Source organism: Dendrobium catenatum, unplaced genomic scaffold (assembly GCF_001605985.2).
Source record: "Dendrobium catenatum unplaced genomic scaffold, ASM160598v2 fragScaff_scaffold_1666, whole genome shotgun sequence".
Taxonomy (NCBI): Eukaryota; Viridiplantae; Streptophyta; class Magnoliopsida; order Asparagales; family Orchidaceae; genus Dendrobium; species Dendrobium catenatum.
The window spans coordinates 744,594-765,117 of NW_021320128.1; the positions used below are offsets into that span (position 1 = coordinate 744,594).

Here is a 20,524-nt window from a genome sequence, read left to right on the forward strand (position 1 = left end):
AATACTTGAGTTCGCAAGCAAACCTATCACTAATAGGAGAAAAACAGCGAGAAAAGAGCAAAATATGGGCGAAATCAGCCCCAAAACGATAGATTGCAATAAGGGAAGCAAAACAAAAACAATACGAAAGCAAGATACAAGTGATCCTCAATTCGAGAGGAGGATCGTCTCTCCAAAATCTCTAAACAAGAGAGTCTAGAGCCCAAACACCAAGAAACCCTAATTCTCAATCAAACAAAACATAAACATCCCTAATTCCCTAAAAAAAAATAAAAAAATAAAAATAAAAAAAACATCCCTAATTCCCTCCTGCGCTTTAATACCCAAACCTTCCTAATACAATTTCCCTCCTAAATCCAAGCCCCTCCCCCTCTATTCAATTTTTAAAAATAATTAGATGGGGCGGGCCCCATCAGGTTTTGGCGGAACAGCCAAAGGAGGCAGCTTTGTTCCGCCTCCTCTACTAGATTTGAGCTGGTCTGTTGACCGGCTGGGCCGGTTCTTTGTGAACCGGCGTAACAATACCGCCCTTCCAAAGAATCACCTTATCCTCAAGGTGAAAATATGGGAACTACTGTTTCGTCCTCTCGTATGGCTCCCACATGGCCTCGTAGTCAGATAGGTTCTTCCACTGGATCAACACTTCCTTAGTTCCGTCTTCCTTCTGGCGGTCTCCCATCAGCTCTAAGGGTTCCAGAACCACCTTTAAATCCTCATAGTGTCGCAGGTAGCTCGGTGTTGGCAGTATAGTCACCAATGGCCCTCCTCAACTGTGATACATGAAAAATCGGGTGTATCAGTGCCGATGGTGGTAATTTCAGTCGATATGCCACTTTCCCAATTTTCTCCAGCACTTCATAAGGCCCATGGTACCTTGGAGCCAGCTTTTCATTCCGCCTATTGGCAACTGTCTTCTGCCTATATGGTCGGAGTTTCAGAAACACCTCCCCCACTTCGAACTGGATGTCCTTCCTATGTCCATCCGCTTGTTTCTTCATAATTTGCTGAGCTCTCAATAAATGCCTCTTCAACTCCTCTAGCACTCGATCCCTCTCCTCCAAGTATTCCTCTACTGAAGACACGGGAGTGCTGCTACTCCCAAAGTGCACCAAGTGTGGGGAATCTCGTCCGTACAACACCTTGAATGGGGTCATCTGTGAAGCAGAATGAAAAGATGTGTTGTACCAATACTCTGCCCATGATAGACACTTAGCCCACAGCTTGGGTGTCTCTAACACAAAGCATCTCAGGTACGTCTCCAAGTTCTTGTTGACTACTTCCATTTGACCATCCGTCTGTGGATGGTAAGCTGTACTCCTCTTCAGAACTGTCCCCTGCAATCGGAACAACTCTCTCCAAAAGTGGCTTAGGAATACCTTGTCTCTGTCTGATACGATCGCCTCGAGTACTCCATGTAACCTGACCACCTCCCTGATGAAAGCTGAAGCCACTGTCACTGCTGTGTAGGGGTGTCAGAGGGGAATGAAATGAGCATACTTGCTCAACCTGTCCACCACCACCAAAATCACCGTGAATCCCTCTGAACGGGGCAACCCATCTATAAAGTCCATAGAGATCTCCTCCCACTCTCTTCCCGATAGAGCTAACGTCTATAGTAATCCTCCTGGTTAGGGCTGCAAGCGAACCAAACATTCGACGAGCTACTCGTTGTTCGGTTCGATTAAAGCTCGTTCGTGATCGTTTAATTAACTAAACAAACAAACAAACGAATGAACATGAACCGAACATAAACACTCATTAATTTAAATGAACCAAATATGAACACAAACAATAAAGCTCGAACAAACATGAACCAAACTTGAACAACCTGACATTAAATGAACACAAACATGAACACTCACATACTTGACTCGGCTCGGTTCGTTTGCAGCCCTACTCCTTGTGACATAGCCATGTACTTATTCCTTTGGCAGATCTTACACCTGGCTACCATGTCCTCTACATTTTTACGCATCCCCTTCCAGTACAATTATGCAGCTAGCCTCCTATAGGTCTTCTGTACGCCTGAATGGCCCCCCACAGCGCTTCCATGAAACTCCTGGAGTAAGTTTGGGATGTGGATCGAGGTCCTGAGCATCACAAATCTCCCTTGATACAGCAGTATGTCTCCCTCCAATGAGTACCCTGGGTGGTTGCCCTCCTCTTTCAGTAAATCCGACCTGATCCTTCCTAAATCTTCATCTATAGCACTTTCTTCTCTGATGGCCACCCAGTCAAGCATCAAAGGAACTGATAGTGCCACTGTCTGCAGCTCCCCCATACATCTGGACAAAGCATCTTCCGCCTCGTTTTTCACCCATGGCCTATACTGAATCTCAAAGTCGTACCTTAGCAACTTGGACAACCATCTTTGATGCTCCTCTATCACCATCCATTGTTCCAGCAGATATTTCAAACTCCGCTGATCTGTCCTGACAACGAAATGTCTCCCAAGTAGGTAGGGTTGCCACTTCTGAATGGCCAGAACGATGGCCATTAATTCTCTCTCATAAACTGACTTCAGCCTGGCTTTAGCAGTCAAAACCTGGCTGAAATAGGCAATGTGCCTACAATTCTGCATCAGCACTGTACCAAGCCCGTATCCTGATGCATCCATCTCCACGAAGAAGGTCTGAGTGAAATATGGCAAGGCTAGGACCGGGACCGTCGTCATTGCCTTCTTCAGGCTCTCAAATGCTGCTGTAGCCGCCTCCCCCCATAGGAACCCGTCCTTCTTTAAATGCTCAGTGAGTGGTCATGCTATGTTGTTGTACCCCTTTACGAACCTTCTGTAGTAACCTGTCAGCCCTAAGAATACCCTCAGCTCCTTCAGATTCTTCGGCACTGACCACCTTAGCATTGCCTCAATTTTGGACTGATCTGCTGCCACCCCCTCTTTTGACACAACATGACCCAAGTACTCTACACTGACTTGTGCGAAGCAGCATTTCTTCAAGTTGGCCCTCAGTTGGTGCTCCTGCAGTACCTCTAGCACCCTTTTCAAATGCTCCCAGTGCTCCTCCTCTGACCTGCTGTAGATCAGGATGTCGTCAAAAAATACCAGTACAAACCGTCTGAGATAAGGTTTGAAAACCTTATCATAAGGGCCTGAAAAGTAGCGAGGGAATTGATGAGGCCAAAAGGCATAACCAATAACTCATAATGTCCCTCATGAGTTCTAAAGGTCATCTTGGGTACATCCTCCTTCTTCATCTGAATCTGATGGTAACTTGATTTCAAATCTATCTTGCTGAAGATCACTGTTCCACTCAATTCATCTAGCAGATCGTCAATAACTAGGATAGGGAACTTATCAGGAACAGTTTCCTTGTTGAGTGCTCGGTAGTCCATGCAAAAACGCCAACTGTCATCCTTCTTTTTCATCAATAGAACTGGACTAAAGAAGGGACTGATGTTGGGTCTGATGATTTCTGCCTCTAACATCTCTCTGATCAACCTTTCTATTTCATCATTCTAGAACTGAGGGTAGCGGTAAGGCCGTACACTGATGGACGACACTCTCTCCTTCAACACTATGGCATGGCCTACTCCATCCGCGGTGGCAATCCCTAAGGTGGCTGAAACACCTCTTGGAATTACTGAATCAACGACTGAATAGAGTGGGGTATGTCTCCTCCCTTCTCCAAACTCTCTCCCTCCAAACTGTGCAGCTCAACTAGGGGTGTCAATATTTGACACGACCCGAAACACGACCCAAACCCGACCTGGAAAAATCTGGGTTAGGGTCAACCTGAACCCGAAACGGGTCGGGTTCAACAAATCAACCCATTTTTAAAAATCGGGTCGGGTTGACCCAACAACCCGAAATTGATACGAAAATGACCCGAAATTGACACGAAAACTCCTATTTGACCCGGAAACCCGAGATTGACCCGATTTTGACCCGAAAATCGAAGATTGACCCAATTTTGACCCGAAAAACTAGCAATTTTAGGTAAACTTCGGGTCATTCGTGTCGGATTGGGTTGACCCGGACCAGAATCGGGTCGGGTTTGGGTCCAGAAACCTGACCCGTTTTAAAAATGGGTCGGGTTCGGGTTGACCTAAATAGTGCCGGGTTAGTTCCGGGTTCGACCCTAACCCGACCCGTTGACCGGAATTGACACCCCTAAGCTCCACTAGATACCCTCCACCCATCACGAATATCCCTCACCATCGTTTTAAGAGAAACCAGGGATTTGGAAAGCCTCGCATCTCCCTTAATCACTACCTTCCTCCCATCCACCGTCAACTCCATCGTGAGTACTCCCCAATTCACTTTGGTGTCCCCCAAAGTTTGCAGCCATTTCATCCCCAGGATGACCTCTGTACTCCCCAACTCTAGCGGAAGAAAGTCTTCCCTCACCTGTATCCCTGGATTATCAGTCGCACTCCTCTGCAAATCCCCTGACCTTTCTCCACATTTCTTGTACCCATCATCACCCCGTAACAGCCGGTATCCACCAATCTCACTCCCAGTTGATCGACGACCTGGGTGGAAATGAAATTGTGAGTAGCTCCACTATCAATCAACACCACCAATTCCCTATCCTCTATCTCTCCCTTCACCTTTATGGTGTGATTCGTAGTGAACCCTACCACCAAGTTCAGGGAAACCTCAGCTAGATCCAAGTGTAGCTTCTCATCCATCTCCTCTTTTATCTCCTCCTCACCTCCCTCAGTTACCTCGTCATCACAGACGGTGAGAACCTGAAGAGTTCGGTCCTTGCACCGATGCCCTGGCATGTACTTTTCATTGCATATGAAGCACAACCCCTTAGCCCTCTTCTCCTGCATCTCTTTCTCCGTCAGCCACTTGAAATTTCCCCCGCTCCCTCCTCCTATCTTTTCCTTGGTGGTCTCTCGGCTTCTTCCTGTTGCAGGACCTTTAGGTGCTAGATGAGTGATCGTCATCCTGTAAGTGCCCCCGGTGCTGCTACTCCTGGCTCCCTTCTCCAAATTCCTTTGATTTTCCACCAATTGAGCTAACTTCATGGCCTCCCCCAAGTCACGGGGCATCAAACCTTCTCCTCCTTCAACCCTTTCATAAAATTTCCCTCCATGACTGTATCTGAGAGTCGCTCCACCCTGCTGGCTAGGTGCTCAAACTGCTCCCGATAATCTGCTATTGATCCCTCCTGTGTCAGAGCAAAGAACTGCTCATAGAAGTCTCCTCACCGATCGGTTTGAAAACACTCTATTACGCAGTCTTTGAATTCCCTCCAATTCCTGATCGGCCTCCTCTGATCTTTCCACTGAAACCACGACAGGGTGTTCCCCTCCAAGCACAATTCCGCTGCTGTCAGCTTCTCCTTCTCCGTCAACCCATTGACGACAAAGTACTGCTCTACCTTGTAAATCCACCCATACGCGTCTTCTCCTTCAAATATGAGCATCTTCAACTTCCTCACCTTCTGGTCGCCACCGTTTCCCCTGATCCTTCCATAGTTTTCCATCTCCCAAGTGATGGGTGCGCCCCAGGTTTCCCGATCTTCCCTTGTTATACCATAGCCCCAACCTCCTTCAAAATCCCCCTTTCTTTCTTCAAAATCAGCACCTCGGCGGTCGTAGCATCCCTCCTGGCATTCCTTATATCCTCCTCTTTCTTCCCTCTGGAAAGGCTCCAGATGGGGTCTTCTTCCTTCTCCTTCCACGATCTCCACCTAATCTTCCTCCTTACGGATTTCAGAATTCTTACTCTTTCCTTCCATCCCTTTTGCCACTGAAGCCGCTGTTTGATTTTGAATCTCTAGCATTTTCTTCATCATATCTCGGAGGTCGGCGACTTGTCCCTCCATGGAAGAGATCCTTTCCTCCACTGTCGTTTTGATTTGATTCATCTCCCCTTCAAGTCTTTCTTCCAAGGCATCCACCTTTTTTGCCGCCATCACACTCCGGCGTTTGTAGATTAAAAAAAAAAGATTTTGGAATAAAAATCATCAACTTCTTCCTATTTGGAGAGAAGAAAAGCTTCTGGAATTCATTGAAATCAGCCCTCCACCGGTCCCGAGACTTGCTCTGATACCAATTTGATAGGAAATACTTGAGTTCGCAAGCAAACCTATCACTAATTGGAGAAAAGAGCAAAATTTGGGCTAAATCAGCCCCAAAATGATAGATTGCTATAAGGGAAGCAAAGCAAAAACAATACGAAAGCAAGATACAAGTGATCCTCAATTCGAGAGGAGGATCGTCTCTCCAAAATGTCTAGACAAGAGAGTCTAGAGTCCAAACACCAAGAAACCCTAATTCTCAATCAAACAAAACATAAACATCCATAATTCCCTCATGCACTTTAATACTCAAACCTTCCTAATACAATTTTCCTCCTAAACCCAAGCCCCTCCCCCTCAATTCAATTTTTAAAAATAATTAGATGGGGCGGGCCCCATCAGGTTTTGGCGGAAAAGCCAAAGGAGGCGGCTTTGTTCCGCCTCCTATACTGGATTTGAGCCGGTCTGTTGACCGGCTGGGCCGATTCTTTGTGAACCGGCATAACAGCAACCATCAAGAAATAAACTCCAATTCAAAATAGAAACTAAGCAAATAATTTACCTGCCTTCTACTGTGAGCCAATTTGCTCAGAGTCTCTGTTGAGCTGGAATCTGCAAGATCATCATTATAACATTCTTTCTTTTTAGAATCATCAATAACTGGACTTACTCCACGTAATGCGGATGCCCTTCTAGTTACTGCTTTTGTTCTTCTCCCTGTCAAGCTTGTCTGTGCTCCCATTCTAGGGGTATTGACCACTAATGAAGATAGTGACCGTTCCTTTCTTCTAACCGGCAATGTAATGGATGGGACAACTTCAGGACTATTAACCTTTTTCCTTTTGTAGGGGAAGATCTTAGCTCTCACATCTTCAAGATTATGATCAGGCCTGGATTAAATGCAGTTTTAGGCAAAGGCTAGCTTTGACAAACACAGAATGCAGCATGCATTAAGAACCACGCAATGAAAATTTTAACATTGATTACACTGCAATAAGAAATACAAGTGTAGTTTTTAGGAAAAATTGTTCAATGAAAAAGAGAAAAAGGATATATCTCTTGAAGATGGCAGATAAAAAAATCATTAAACAATCTTTTATATAACACAGTACAAGCTTAGCTACACTGAATGCAACTGTTTAACTACAATCTTGGGTGAATAAAAAGTGAAGACCGAAAAAACAGTAGCTAAAGAAACAAAAGTCAAAAGGTTTCCAATGAACATCAACACGTATTACATTTATTTTCAGAATATAGCATAACTCACTTGAAAAGCTTGGGTGTAAAGTGTTTAAAACGATAACAATATTTAGAATTTCGGTTGTTTTTACAAAATATTTCTGAGAAAAATAATTAACCGCATCAAATTCTCTTTAGGACACAAAAAATAGAGGAATCTCTCACAACACCATGGTTATGTCATGTCAAGATATGCTCTTAGAAACTAAAAATGTTAGCCTCTATATCATACTAAAAATGTCAACCTCATTATGTTAATGCTAGGATGTTTCCTGAAAGAGACACACTGTATGACCTGAATACAACGACAAGTGTGCAAGGGCCACTACACCGACACCCAGGTGCAGTGTTAAATAGGAAAATGTTCCCACATCATGGATGATTGTAAGAAAAGAAGCTAGTCCATGAAACTAAAATTATGATATGAACTTGGAATATATGTTCCCTTACATGCAAATTAATGGAATTAATAGATATTATAATTCATAGGAAGATAAATATTCTATGCATTCATGAAACTAAATGTGTTGGAGAGAATGCCAAGGAGATTGATAATTTAGGATTTAAACTATAGTATATGGTAATAGTCGTATTAAAAATGGTGTTGGTGTGATTATAGATAAGAGTTTAAAATATAATGTTATAAAAATTAATTAAGTTTGAGATGGAATTATAGTTATAAAGATAGTTGTTGATGCTAAAATTATTAATATTATAAGTATTTATGCTTCTCAAATAGACAAAATTAAAATTTTAGAATGACTTAGAATAATTAATATAAAGATACATCTTAAAGAAATTTTTTTTTATTTGAGGTGATTTAAATGGACATATTGGTAAAGAGATAGATAATTTTAAAACATTCATGGTGGCTATGGATTTGGAGCAACTAATGAAGGTGGTAAGACCATATTAAATTTTTCTTTGGCTTATGATTTTATAATTGCTAACAAGAATGAATATAGTAAAACTCAGAATGATTATTTTCTTATAAAAAAAATAGATCGTTTAGATTACAAATATTATAAAGTTATTCCGAGTGAAAGTTTATGTACACAACATCGATTATTAGTTTTGGACTTTAAGATGAAGGAAAAAAATAAAATAAAATAAAATATTGTTTTATAATTAGATGAGTGCTTTTAAAGAATATTAACAAAAAAAATTTTGAGAGTAGGATATTAATCTTAAGATTTTGTCTGTTTATGAGAAAGTTAATGTTGTGTGGAAACAAGCAGAATGTGATATTAAAAATGTTGCAAAAAATATCCTTGGAGTATCAAAGAGATAAGCTCCTAATAATAAAAATAGTTGATGGTGGAATCAAAAAATACAAGAAAAGATATCAAATGTTGCATATACGTGAAAAGATTGGAGTAGCTCCAATGGAAGATAAGATTAGATCCTCCTCTCAAATTGAGGATCAAGTGTATCTTGCTATTTTATCCGTCTACTAGTGAAATACAAGTATTGCTTTGAGTTTTCTTTCAGATTTCTTCGAAATTCTGCTGTTAAACAGCAGTTTTGCTGTGTTTTCCTGCTGTGGACAGCAGTCCAGTCGCTGTTTGCTCACCGATTTTGGTTAGGTTACTTGCGAACTCAAGTATTTCCTATCAAATTGGTATCAGAGCACATCGATCGAAGGGGAACCAATGGCCAGAAGAAAAGTGGAAATTTTGGAGGGAGAACTTGGGTTTTGAGGAAAACCTGACTTATTTTCAAAGTCAGATTGCATCCGTCAATGAAAAGATGGAGGAAAAATTTGCCGTAATTGAAGACTTATTGAAGAAATTGCTTGAAGATAAAACCAAACCGGTGATATCAGAAGCAAAGGAAACTACAAGAGGCCATGGAAGAGATGAGAACCCTAACACGCCTAGGGGAAGGAAAAAGCCAGAAGTGGAGATCCTGGAGGGAGAAGACGGAATGCCGCATCTAGAACAACTTTCTAGAGAGGAGATGAGCATTGGCTATGCAAGAAGAGGTGTTGAATTTGTAAGGCGAGGAGATGATTTCGATCACCGTTGTGCTGATTTTGAAAGAAGAAGAGGGGATTTTGATGAATGGTTTGGGTATGATCGCCAGAAGGAAGATCATGACAATTGGGGAGCATCTCCGCTTCGAGGAATGAGAGGTTATGGAGGATTTAGGGGAAACGGGTGTGACCCAAGGGTGAGGAAACTGAAGATGCCAATCTTTGAGGGGGAGGATGCACACGGGTGGATCTACAAGGTAGAAAGATATTTCGCCGTCAATGGGCTGACAGAGAAGGAGAGATTGACGGCGGCAGGCCTATGTTTAGAAGGGAAGGCTCTGTCTTGGTATCAGTGGAGGGACATGCAACGACTCATACGAAGTTGGAGAGAGTTCAAGGATTGCTTGGTAGAGCGTTTCCGAACTGGCAGAGGAGGAGACTTCTACGAGCAGTTCTTTGCCTTGACACAGGAGGGTTCAGTGACGGAATACCAGGAGAGATTCGAGTACCTTGGTAGCCGATTGGACCACCTTTATGAGACAGTGCTAGAGGGAAACCTCATGAAGGGATTGAGACCAGAGATCCGAGCAGTGGTTAGAGTAATGAGGCCTCGTGACTTGGGAGAGGCTATGGAGCTAGCTCAATTGGTAGAAGATCAGAGACACCTAGAGGGAGAGACGGGAGGCGGCAGCTCAGGAGGCTCGTACAGGATGACCACCACTTTATTGAAATCCAAGGAGCCAACACCGGATACTCTTCGAGGGACTTCGAAGGAAAAGACCACATGAGGAAGACCTGGGGACAACTTCAAGAAGCTCACAGAGACAGAATTACAGGAGAAGAGGGTGAAGGGGCTTTATTTCAGATGTGACGAGAGGTATATGCCGGGGCACAGGTGTAAGGACCAACTCTTCAGGTTCTTATTGTTTGTGATGAAGAAGGAATGGAGGGTGTCGTCTTTCCACCTTGCGGACAAGGTGGATCTTTGGGAGGGGAGTATTGTTAGGCCGGTCGAGCCGGTCCGCACGGGACTAGCTATTCGCAAAGACGGCGGGATCTCCACCTCCTGCAGAGATCGAGCGGTCCGTCCACCCCATTAGAGCATTTTAGGAAGTTTTTTTTGGAGTTTTGAGAGGGAAATTTGAATGTAGAGACTGTTTAGGGATTTCCTTTTGATTTGTATGCATTAAATAGTTGATTTTCCTAGGGTTTGGGTATCTTGAATTTGGCTGAAATTTGAGATCTCTTAGATTTAGGTTTTCTTTGGGCTCTAGCGGCGTCTAGAGATTTGGGAGAGATCGATCCTCCTCTCGAATTGAGGATCAAGTGTATCTTGCTATTTTATCCGTCTACTAGTGAAATACAAGTATTGCTTTGAGTTTTCTTTCAGATTTCTTCGAAATTCTGCTGTTAAACTGTTGTAAACAGCAGTTTTGCTGTGTTTTCCTGCTGTGGACAGCAGTCCAGTTGCTGTTTGCTAACTGATTTTGGTTAGGTTACTTGCGAACTCAAGTATTTCCTATCAATTTAAAGGAGAATTTAACTTTTAAATTTTTAATATTGCATAATAGAGGAAAAGGATTCAAGTAGCCGACCCCACATAGTGGGATAAAGGCTTGATGCTGTTGTTGTTGAGCTAAGCTCAATCCTCGAGCTCATTTGAAAATCTCAACTTGACTCAATTGTTGGTGTTGATTTTTTAGTTCTAAATTAAAATTTTTATTTTTGATATAGAATTAATTTAAAAATAATAAAATATATTATAATATGCTAATTTAAATTATTTTTTAAATATATTTTAAATTAATCAAGTGGCTTAACGAGCTTTCGAGCCGAACTAGTCTAAGCTCGAACTCGAACTTGTTGCTCGATAAGCTTGACTCGTGCACTCGTTAACAAGTCAAGCTTGAGCCGTCTTGGCTCTTACACCCCTAGTTGTAGATATGGAATGGATTAGATGGGTTGTGCTGGCTGAGAAAGAAAAAAAAATGTTGCACGCTCAGCCCATACACTAATTACAATCTAGCACAGTCCTACAACATTTTTCAAAATTTAAAACAAAACCCCAATATATTTTGCTATCATCAAATTCCCAAGAGTTTGATCGTGACATGTGCAAAGATATGAATTTGCTAGCAGCTTTATAAATATGGTATATTTTGGTGGCACATGAGCTTGACAGTGTTAAGGACATAGCACTGGGCTTCTAAATGGCACATGAGCTTGACAGTGTCTCAAGTAAATTATAAATGAACCTTGGCAATAATCTTCAAATCTCAAGAAACTTTCAACAAAAGCAACAGCAAATAGAATTAGAGATGAATGAATATAATTTTTGGTTTTCCAGCTTTCCTTCCTTAAGTATGATATTATGAATTAGAAGTTGTATGGCTTCGACTTTTAGCCATTGAACCTTGTCTTTACTAAACATTATTATGAACTGTGGTAAATTGATAATACAGGAAATGCAGAAAGCTTTTGGTTAGACCGGTCCTTACTGGACCGGTCATGCCGGCCCCTTCTAAGGGGCCGATCCAGGTTTATTCAAGGAGGGGGGTGGCGGCAACAGGGAAAGAGAGAAGGGTGGGGTCCACTTGAAATTCAAATTTTAAAATTGGAGCCAAGGGGAGCGGCATGGGCAAATTAGTCTTTTGCTTTTGTTTTCTAATTTCATGTCTTAAGTATGAGGAAAATTAGGGTTAGGGATATGATGATAATTGTGTTCTTGTGAAGTCTTCTTGGTGTCTTTGGGCTCTAGATTTCATCTATACATCTTGGGAGAGAATGATCCTCCTCTCGAATTGAGGATCAATTGTATCTTTGCTTGGTGTTTTCTTTGATTTGAGTTCTATAAAATTCTCTATTGTTTGGATTGTCTTTCCTCGGTTTTCTTGCAATTTTCTCGGTGTTTTCACAAATTATTGCTAGGGTTGCTTGTGAACTCAAGTATTTCCGATAGGATTTGTTGCGAACTCAAGTATTTCCTATCACTTTTACTGAGGTAATTTAGAAGTATCCATGGTATCTTCATCTTGTTTTAATATGAAGCACTTAAGGAAGCATGTACATTGAAAAAAATAAAATCAACAAACAGATAAGAAAACATATCACAAACTATTAATGTGAAAACAAGTGCGGATATGTTTGAATCTATATCAGCTATCTTGTACTAACATCAATATAAGTAATTTATATAGTAACAATGTAAACAGAATCATCATGATACCGCATAAATCAAGAAGAACAACATGCTAAATTTGTCAGTGTATTTGAAAGGAAAGCTGTCCTCGAAGAGACGTGTTTGCAACAGAGAAAAGTAATATAGACTAAAGAGATAGATTACCAAACAAAACACAAAAATAAGTAACTATAGTCATTTATTTTTCAGTTACCTTAGCTTCTCTTCTGGAACACAACCTAGATCAATCTGACATATAGGACAGCATTCTGCCTCTTCATCATTTAGTTTCTCAAAAATACATTGCCTGCAAACTGATTTGAAGGAAAAACAAATTTTATTAATCAAACTCAATAAACTATTGTCAGTAGGTCAATAGGCTTCACTTCTCCCTAACCAAGGCATTAGAGGAAATCTCCAATAATGTAACTAAGCAATAAATATTGCTGAATGTCAGCAAGAAAACAACAAATCAAAGTAGGATATTAAGTGAAATCATTTATAATGAGTTAATCAATATTTTAGCAGTTCAGACGCAAGAATGAAGACCTGCTGAAAAAAAATTAAGAAACTTAAAGGGCATGTTTGACTCACTGATATCACCTATGTAATATCAAGTTATTAGAACTTAGAAGATAACAGTTGTTTGGTTTATTAGTATTATAAATAATACTTCCATAAATGACATTTTTAAGGATTTGTCTGGGGAAGCTTTTTCACTTTTCTTTTTAGGAGAAATTATTCTATGCAGAGTTCGGATGGAAAGAACCGTCCGGACTGTAAGTGTACACACTATGTACACACGGTGTGTACACTAATGTGATATATACTGTGTACAAATGTGTACATAGTGTGTACACTCACATGTCTGAACGACTCTTCTTGTCTGGACTCCACGCAAAATAATTTCTCCCTTTTTAGACCACTACCACACTGATATTTAGCCGCTACTTTCTTGCTACTTTTAAGATTTTTTTTTTTAATGAATAGTTCTAAAATTTGGTAGTTATAAAAAGATCAATGTCTGACTTTTCTAAAAAGAAAAAAATATATATAAAGCCCATAATAGCTTTAAAAAAATCTGACTTCCTCATAATAACTCTAAAACTATTTTTACAAATAACCGCAACTGCTCCAAATAGACTCTAACTCCTATTTTGATGCTATGATCAAATCACTCCATACATAAATGTCAAACTATATGAAAACTTAAAAAAATGAAAACAAAAAATAAATATAATTACAATTAAATTTTCTAAATAGCATTATAATTTTAAAATAAGATAACATTCAACCGATTAAGCGATATCACTGCCAACTAAATAGCAATGAACCAAACAACACATTAGAAGTCAATCACGCAAGAGTGGCCATGCAACAGCATATATATTGAGTTATTCCTCCAGCTTCACTGTAATAGGGTAGCAAGGATTTCAGCTCAATCATCAACGTCAGCAATGGTCAATGGACTCATTAGGCCGAAACTTCAGTTAAATGAAACAGAGCTCTACTATTCTTGTTGATTCAACAATGACGAATCACTCACAGAGTAGTCTGCAATTTTTCAATGCAATATACTGCTCTTTCTTTCTTTTCAAAAAATAGACAGAGAGCAAAAGCTTGATCAGGAAAAACTAATAGGTACAAATTATATATCATAACCTACATGTAGAGTACACAATTGTGCATTTATTATATACATCATTATTTTGAAGTACTATATACATTTTCTAATCTTAAAAATAAAATACACGATTTTTTTTGGGGAAAAAATACACAAATACACACAACAAATCCATAATTACAAACTAGCATTATTTATATATTAAACTACGTACTTAGCATCATATAATTTCTCATTGAACAAAACTAAAATTGTCATGTTGGGCATCAGCACGTCGATTTGTCCACATGGATGAGCAGATAACTAAAAGCTCCAACACTCACCAACAAATAAGCACTTTTGTCAATACGAGATCATTCATGCAATTTACTCGGCGTATCACATCACAAATTGCATCCCAACGCACGAAGAAGAACAAATTTACACGATTTTAACGTAAAGACTCAATCTTTTGCATCGTATTAGCTTCAACAACTTCCCAATGGCAGAAATAACAAAAACTCACAACATGAATAACCCAGAACAGCTCAGATCTCCAAAACCAAGACCTGCGAGCAAGCCACGTTGTAAAAGGGCAGCCTCGACGTCCCACAGCACCAATAGCATGACAACGCGGGAAAACAAAAACAATCGAAACGTAAAAATTCCATCTTTTTCAACGTATTAAGCTGAAAAACCTCTCAATGGCTCTAAACAAAGAAATTCACAGCAGGAAACAACCCAGAACAGATCAAATCACCAAACCTAAGAGCAAAGAAGAATCCACGTCGTAAAAGGGTCAATAATACACGAGACCACAATGAATCGCCCAAGAAACCCTGGATTAATTTGAAATCAGAATATGAACTCACACGTATGGAGACACTCTGAGATAGTGGTGGCGCCACGAAGGAGTTTATGGCAAAGGGGACACGTCATGCACGCGGCAAGTACCTCCCTTTTCACCCTCACAACCTGCATCGACCCGGCCTCCATTCCGGCGCTCGACATCCCAACCTTCCTCACCACCACGTCGCCGGCCCCACGTGCTAGCGCCCTCCCCCGCATGCCAGCAACAAGGAGGTTCCCGAAAGATTCAACGTCGGCATTGACGTTGCAGAGAGAGGGTTCAATGAAGAGGATCTGAGAGTAGAGATTGATTGGGGAGCCAACGAAGATAAACTCCAGCAAAGACGTCGATTTCTCCGGCGAGATTTGGGAGGCGGACGTGGTTAGCCGGCGGACAGCCTGAGGGCTTCGAGCCCGACGGATTGAACGGCGCTGAGGAGTGAGAAAGCTAGTATAAAAACGAAAACTTTACGAAGCGAGGAGTCTTCGCCGTGCTACTGCGAACGTGTCATCGACTTCGAGTATATAGTCCTCCTTATTGGTAAGGCTGGAGCTAACGTGCGCCGTAGGTCTGTCCGGTTATGTTTTTTCAGCCGGCCAGCTGAGTTCTAAGCTGTCTAAATTGGTGCTTGTGAGTTTTGCCAAAGATTAGCGAAATTATTAGATGCATGTATATATATGTATATATTTGAATAAATTTAATTTTAAATCTTAAATTCAAGATTAGTTGTGTATTTTCAAAAATAAAGTACACAAAGAATAAAAAATATGATTTTTTTTATATCTCAAATACACCATCATATATTATTCACAATTATATAATTCACGAGTAATAATTTCTCAAGATTTTCATCTTAATTTAAGCAGTTAGTTCTCACCAGATTTGCCTTTCAATCCTCTTCAATAAACAGTTGATCATGCAATGTCAGATAGATTGACATGAGAAGAAGATATTATATCACAAACGATAATTTTAAAGATTACCATATAACACTTTAAAATTTATTTTATAGTTTTGATATATAGCGTATAATATTTATAAAATATTTTTAATTTTGAATAAATATGTATATGGCACCTGGAAGTGCTCATGATACAAATTTTCTTCCCACTAACATATCCTTTTGAGGTTTACTTCACTGCATATAATGATTGTAGAGAGGATTATTTTGGTTGAATCATCAGTGTAAAAATCTACATAAAAGTAGATTGGGAGTTCAAATTTTTCCAGTTGATCGACTAAAAAAAAGCAATAATCCATCTTTTGCTACGTATCAGCGCATCAAAAAGCTCCCAATTCCCCCAAAACAAGAAAAAAAAAAACGCACAGAACAACTCAGATCGTCAAAGGCCCAAAAGCAAAAACTACAAGCAATCCACGTCGAAAAGGGCAAATATTAAGAGATGGAATTAAGCACAATGGATCGCAGAAGAAACTTTGGATTCATAATTTAAAATCTGAATGTGATTGTCACTCACATGTATGGAGACATTTGGAGATGGTGGTGGCGTCACGGAGAAGCTTATGGCAGAGGGGGCACGTCAAGCACGCGGCGAGAAGCTCCCTTTTGATCCTCACAACCTGCATCGAAGCGGCAAGTCGGCAATCACGACGCCTACTTCGCCGCTTGATCTCTGTATGTGAAGGCGAAGGACAATCCCGAGCGATTCGAACTCGGCATTGACGACGACGTTGGAGGAGAAGGATTACGGTGACGATCTGGAAGAGGGAGATTAATACAGGAAACGGCGAGGACTGAGAGCTTCAAACGCTAAGGACCGTGGGAGAGAGAGAGAGAGAGAGAGAGAGAGAGAGAGAGAGAGAGAGAGAAATTGACGGAGCGAGGAGGTTTCAAGCGTGCCTGTGCAAGCAACAACGTGCCTTCGAGGATTCACATATGTTCCTAATGGGTCGAGCTAACATGCGCCGCGCAGCCCGGTTGATCTGGTTCAGCTTTTGAACCGGAGCGGTTTGTTCTCAGGTCGGGTCTAAGATGCCCGGCTTTGACTTCATGATTATTGTCTATTATAATAAAGCATGAATTTAAGCAAAAAAAATTAAAAAATGAAGTGCTTATTATATAATTTTTTATGTTTTTTTTTTTACATTGAGACTTGGAAGAAGTTTAGTAAAAAAAAAATATAAATTTAAATATTTATGAAAATAATACCCGACCTAAAAGAACAACTATCAAATACACAGATTGAGATTTTATTATTATTTTTTAGATTTGTAAGTTTTATAAATAGCCATTCTTTTATACTACAAAGGAAATTACCTACCTACGTACTATAGTAAATTGATGCATATACATTTTTAATATATGCATGTACCTCATCACCTTATATATATGTTGAGCTTCTTCTAAGTACAATGATTTTGACTTCATAATTTTTTGATAATATATGATCAATGATTGACACTACAGGAAAATCTCGATATACCGACCAAATTTCCGGCGGATCTATATCCTGCTGTAGAAGCGGCAGTATAACCGGCGATTATTCTGCCGGTTACTTAGTGACGGATTTTCTGACGGATAAGAAGAGGATGCAGAGTGAAACTATCAATGTAGTTTTGCAAGTTTATGTCATATTTATTTATTTTTTAATTAACATGTTATTAAATTTTGAGCATATATATAATATAGTAAAGTGTTAGCCAGCAATCCAAACATAGAAAGTTGCAAAGAATCATTTGTACATAGAAAATAATTATAAGCTATAAAATAGGCTTATCTCTTACTATATTTCTTTTTGGAGGAAGCATGGCATAGCTCCTTGCTGAAATTGGAAGAGAGAGAGCCTCCATGTGAACCTCTTACTCTTCTTCTAGCTCCTTAGTAATGGAGGATGGGTTAATTTTAAGTAATTTAGGCTTCGTTTGGGACGGCTTTTTTATTGCTTTCTAAAACGGAGTTTTAATAAAAAAATAAAAAAATTTGTACTAAAACTCCGTTTTAGAAAGCAGTAAAAAAGCCGTCCCAAACGAAGCCTTAATCATAAATTCTCTACCACATCTGTGTATTCACTTATGACCTTTATGTTGGGATTCAAAGCTCTTAATTATTTGACATAAGTGAGGTGAAGCAAAAAACAAGAAATGTTACGTTCATTTAATTTTACATTAGAAATATATAGAAGAACTGGAGAGATTATTATGTACGAAGTGCGGATACAGAGAATCATTCGATTTTGTGACAATGAACAGTATCCTGCGCTTTTACTGTTCATAGTCACAAAAACAAATGGTTCTCCATATCCGGACTCCGCATGTAATAATCTCTTGAAAAATTGAGGGGGTCTACATATATAATGCAAAAATGATATATATTTACAATCTTGATGTTTTTTATATAACTTATAAATCTTTAAGTTACATAAAAAATACATACTAATATTCACTTTTTCTAAAATAAAAAATATATTTTTATCTATATATTTTAATCAATTAAAGCATTATAGTATTAAATAAATACAAATAAAAGTTAATTAAAATTAGGCATTAGATACATAAATGCATAGGATTGCAGATTTGTTTATGAAGTGAGATCTATTGCATCCTAAGAGGCCTAATTCCCTTCATGAAATTAAGGCTAAGTTTGGGATGGATTTTTTACTATTTCTTAAAGCATTTTTTTAGAACAAATTTTTGTGTACTACAAAGCTGTTTTAAAAAAGTAATTAAAAAGCTGTTCCAAATGAAGCATAAGGCTTCGTTTGAGACGGCTTTCTTTCTGCTTCTTGAAGCAACTTTTTAGTTTAAAAATTAAAATTTTTATACTAAAAAATTGCTTTAAGAAGTAGTAAAAAAGCCGTTCCAAACTGAGACTTAATTTTTTGTGAAAATAATGAGTATATTTCTGTTAAAACAATTAGAAAGAAGCTCCAATAACATAAGGTTTTGTCTGATGAAAACTTTCATTTGCTTTGCTTTTCAAAATGTCTTTTGTTTAATCTTTGAGAAACATTCTTTGAAAATTCTTGAGAAATTCTTTAACAATTTAATGCCCAACTAAACAAACTTGTAAATAAGCTAAAAATATGCATGGTGATTTTATTTTATATGATATAATAACAACAAGAACACCACCATGTCTAGCTAATGATGAATCTACAGGAAAATATTGGCATTGGTCATGATGAATCTACTCATAGTTTTGTTTGTATGATCATGATCATTGCTAACATACTGACATACTTCATTAATATACTACAACTTTTTATTAACATGCATGATGACCCGGTGAAAAGGTTGGAGTAGCTTCAATGGAAGATAAGATTAGAGAGAGTCGTCTTAGATGATTTGGTTACATAAAATATTGGCCTTCCAATATCCCGATTAATTAGAAAAGTAGAGGTATTAGATTTGACTTATATTAAAAAAGGTAAAGATAGAACTAAAAAGACATGGTTATAAAATATTAGAAATGATCTTTCTTTATTAGATTTAAACGAGAATTTGACTTTTAACATGATACAATGGAGAAAAAAGATTCATATAGCCGACCCCACGTAGTGGAACATATATTTGATGTTGTTGTTGTTATTGTTGTTGTTGCATGATGACAATGTTGTTAACCTATCTAGATTTTCTTATAATCTTTCTCCAGTGCAGCACATAACAATCTAAAAAGACAAATGCTAAAATTATAATAGTAGTAATAATGATGATGATGACGACGACAACCTTACATTTAAATTCTAGAAAATTAACTTTTGATCAATTTAAATTTTATTTGGAATGACTTTCTTACTATTTTGTGAATCTACTATAAAGAATGTAGGTTTTTAAAGTCGTCTTAGAAAGCAACTTCTTAATATAAAAATAATAATAATGAAAAAAACTGTAGTTAAATAAAAAGTATAATTACAGCTAAAAAAAAAAACAAAATAGTAAAAAAATAATCTCAAAAGATTCAAATGAGGTCTAAATCAATAGAAATGCTCAGCCAAAAACTCATACAACTTTTTTGAGAAATGTAGGTCAGTATCAGTTCAAACTCAAATGAAAATATGAAAGCTAAGCAGCCTAAGGCTGCAAATCATTGTCTGATGAGATCACTGAATTTAAGAAAGCCCATTGATTTGCATATTTGTCGCAGAAGATAGCCTGCTTCTGTATGAGAGATACCTAATCTGAGCTCAACGTGGCTAACAGCCATTGGCCCACTTGCCCAGAAAGTAGGGAAGTTGTGATGGACAATGCACTCTTTATTTGCTCTTCTTTTTCACCAAATGCTCTACCAACAGTGAAATTATTCCGTGCAGATACGGAGCCGGAGCCATTCAGAGGCGAATCAAAATAAGCCACACTGTATACCAGGTGAGTGACGAATTCTGATTCGACTCTAGACGATCCAGAACCCTAAATTTTATTTTACTTTTGGTAATAAAAAAGCAATAATCTAAAGTGCAGCTGCATCTCTATATAATTATTATAATATAAATAGAAAAAAGCTGCATCCCCCATATGAAAACTGATAAATCTCTCATTTCATTCATATTTCCAAAATCACATTCAGAAACAATCAAATAATGTGAAACCTAAAATCATGATATCAAACGCAATTTAACATTCTCGTTCACAAAAAAAAATAAAAATTTGTTCTCATCATACAACTGGGACCTCCTGAAAATAGCAGTGCAGCACTTCACTTTGAAATGCTCCAAAAAAGAAAGAAAAA

At 38.8% G+C, this 20,524-nt stretch overlaps 1 protein-coding gene across 2 annotated transcripts in view; it reads right to left on the bottom strand.

Annotated features, from left to right (window-relative positions):
• Positions 1 to 16,627, bottom strand: part of LOC110096187 (E3 ubiquitin protein ligase DRIP2) — a 29,838-nt gene extending 13,211 nt beyond the window's left edge. The window contains exons 1-3 of one of the 2 annotated variants that reach the window (XM_020821990.2): positions 16,317 to 16,627; positions 12,600 to 12,699; positions 6,556 to 6,883 (exon numbers count right to left, since the gene is read on the bottom strand). In XM_020821990.2, the coding sequence (XP_020677649.1) occupies positions 6,556 to 6,883; positions 12,600 to 12,699; positions 16,317 to 16,425 (537 nt within the window). In that variant the 5' untranslated portion in view covers positions 16,426 to 16,627. Of the gene's footprint in view, positions 1 to 6,555; positions 6,884 to 12,599; positions 12,700 to 14,860; positions 15,390 to 16,316 lie in introns of those variants that run through there. The other variant, XM_020821989.2, reaches the window with a different exon arrangement.
• Positions 16,628 to 20,524: the final 3,897 nt, after the last annotated feature.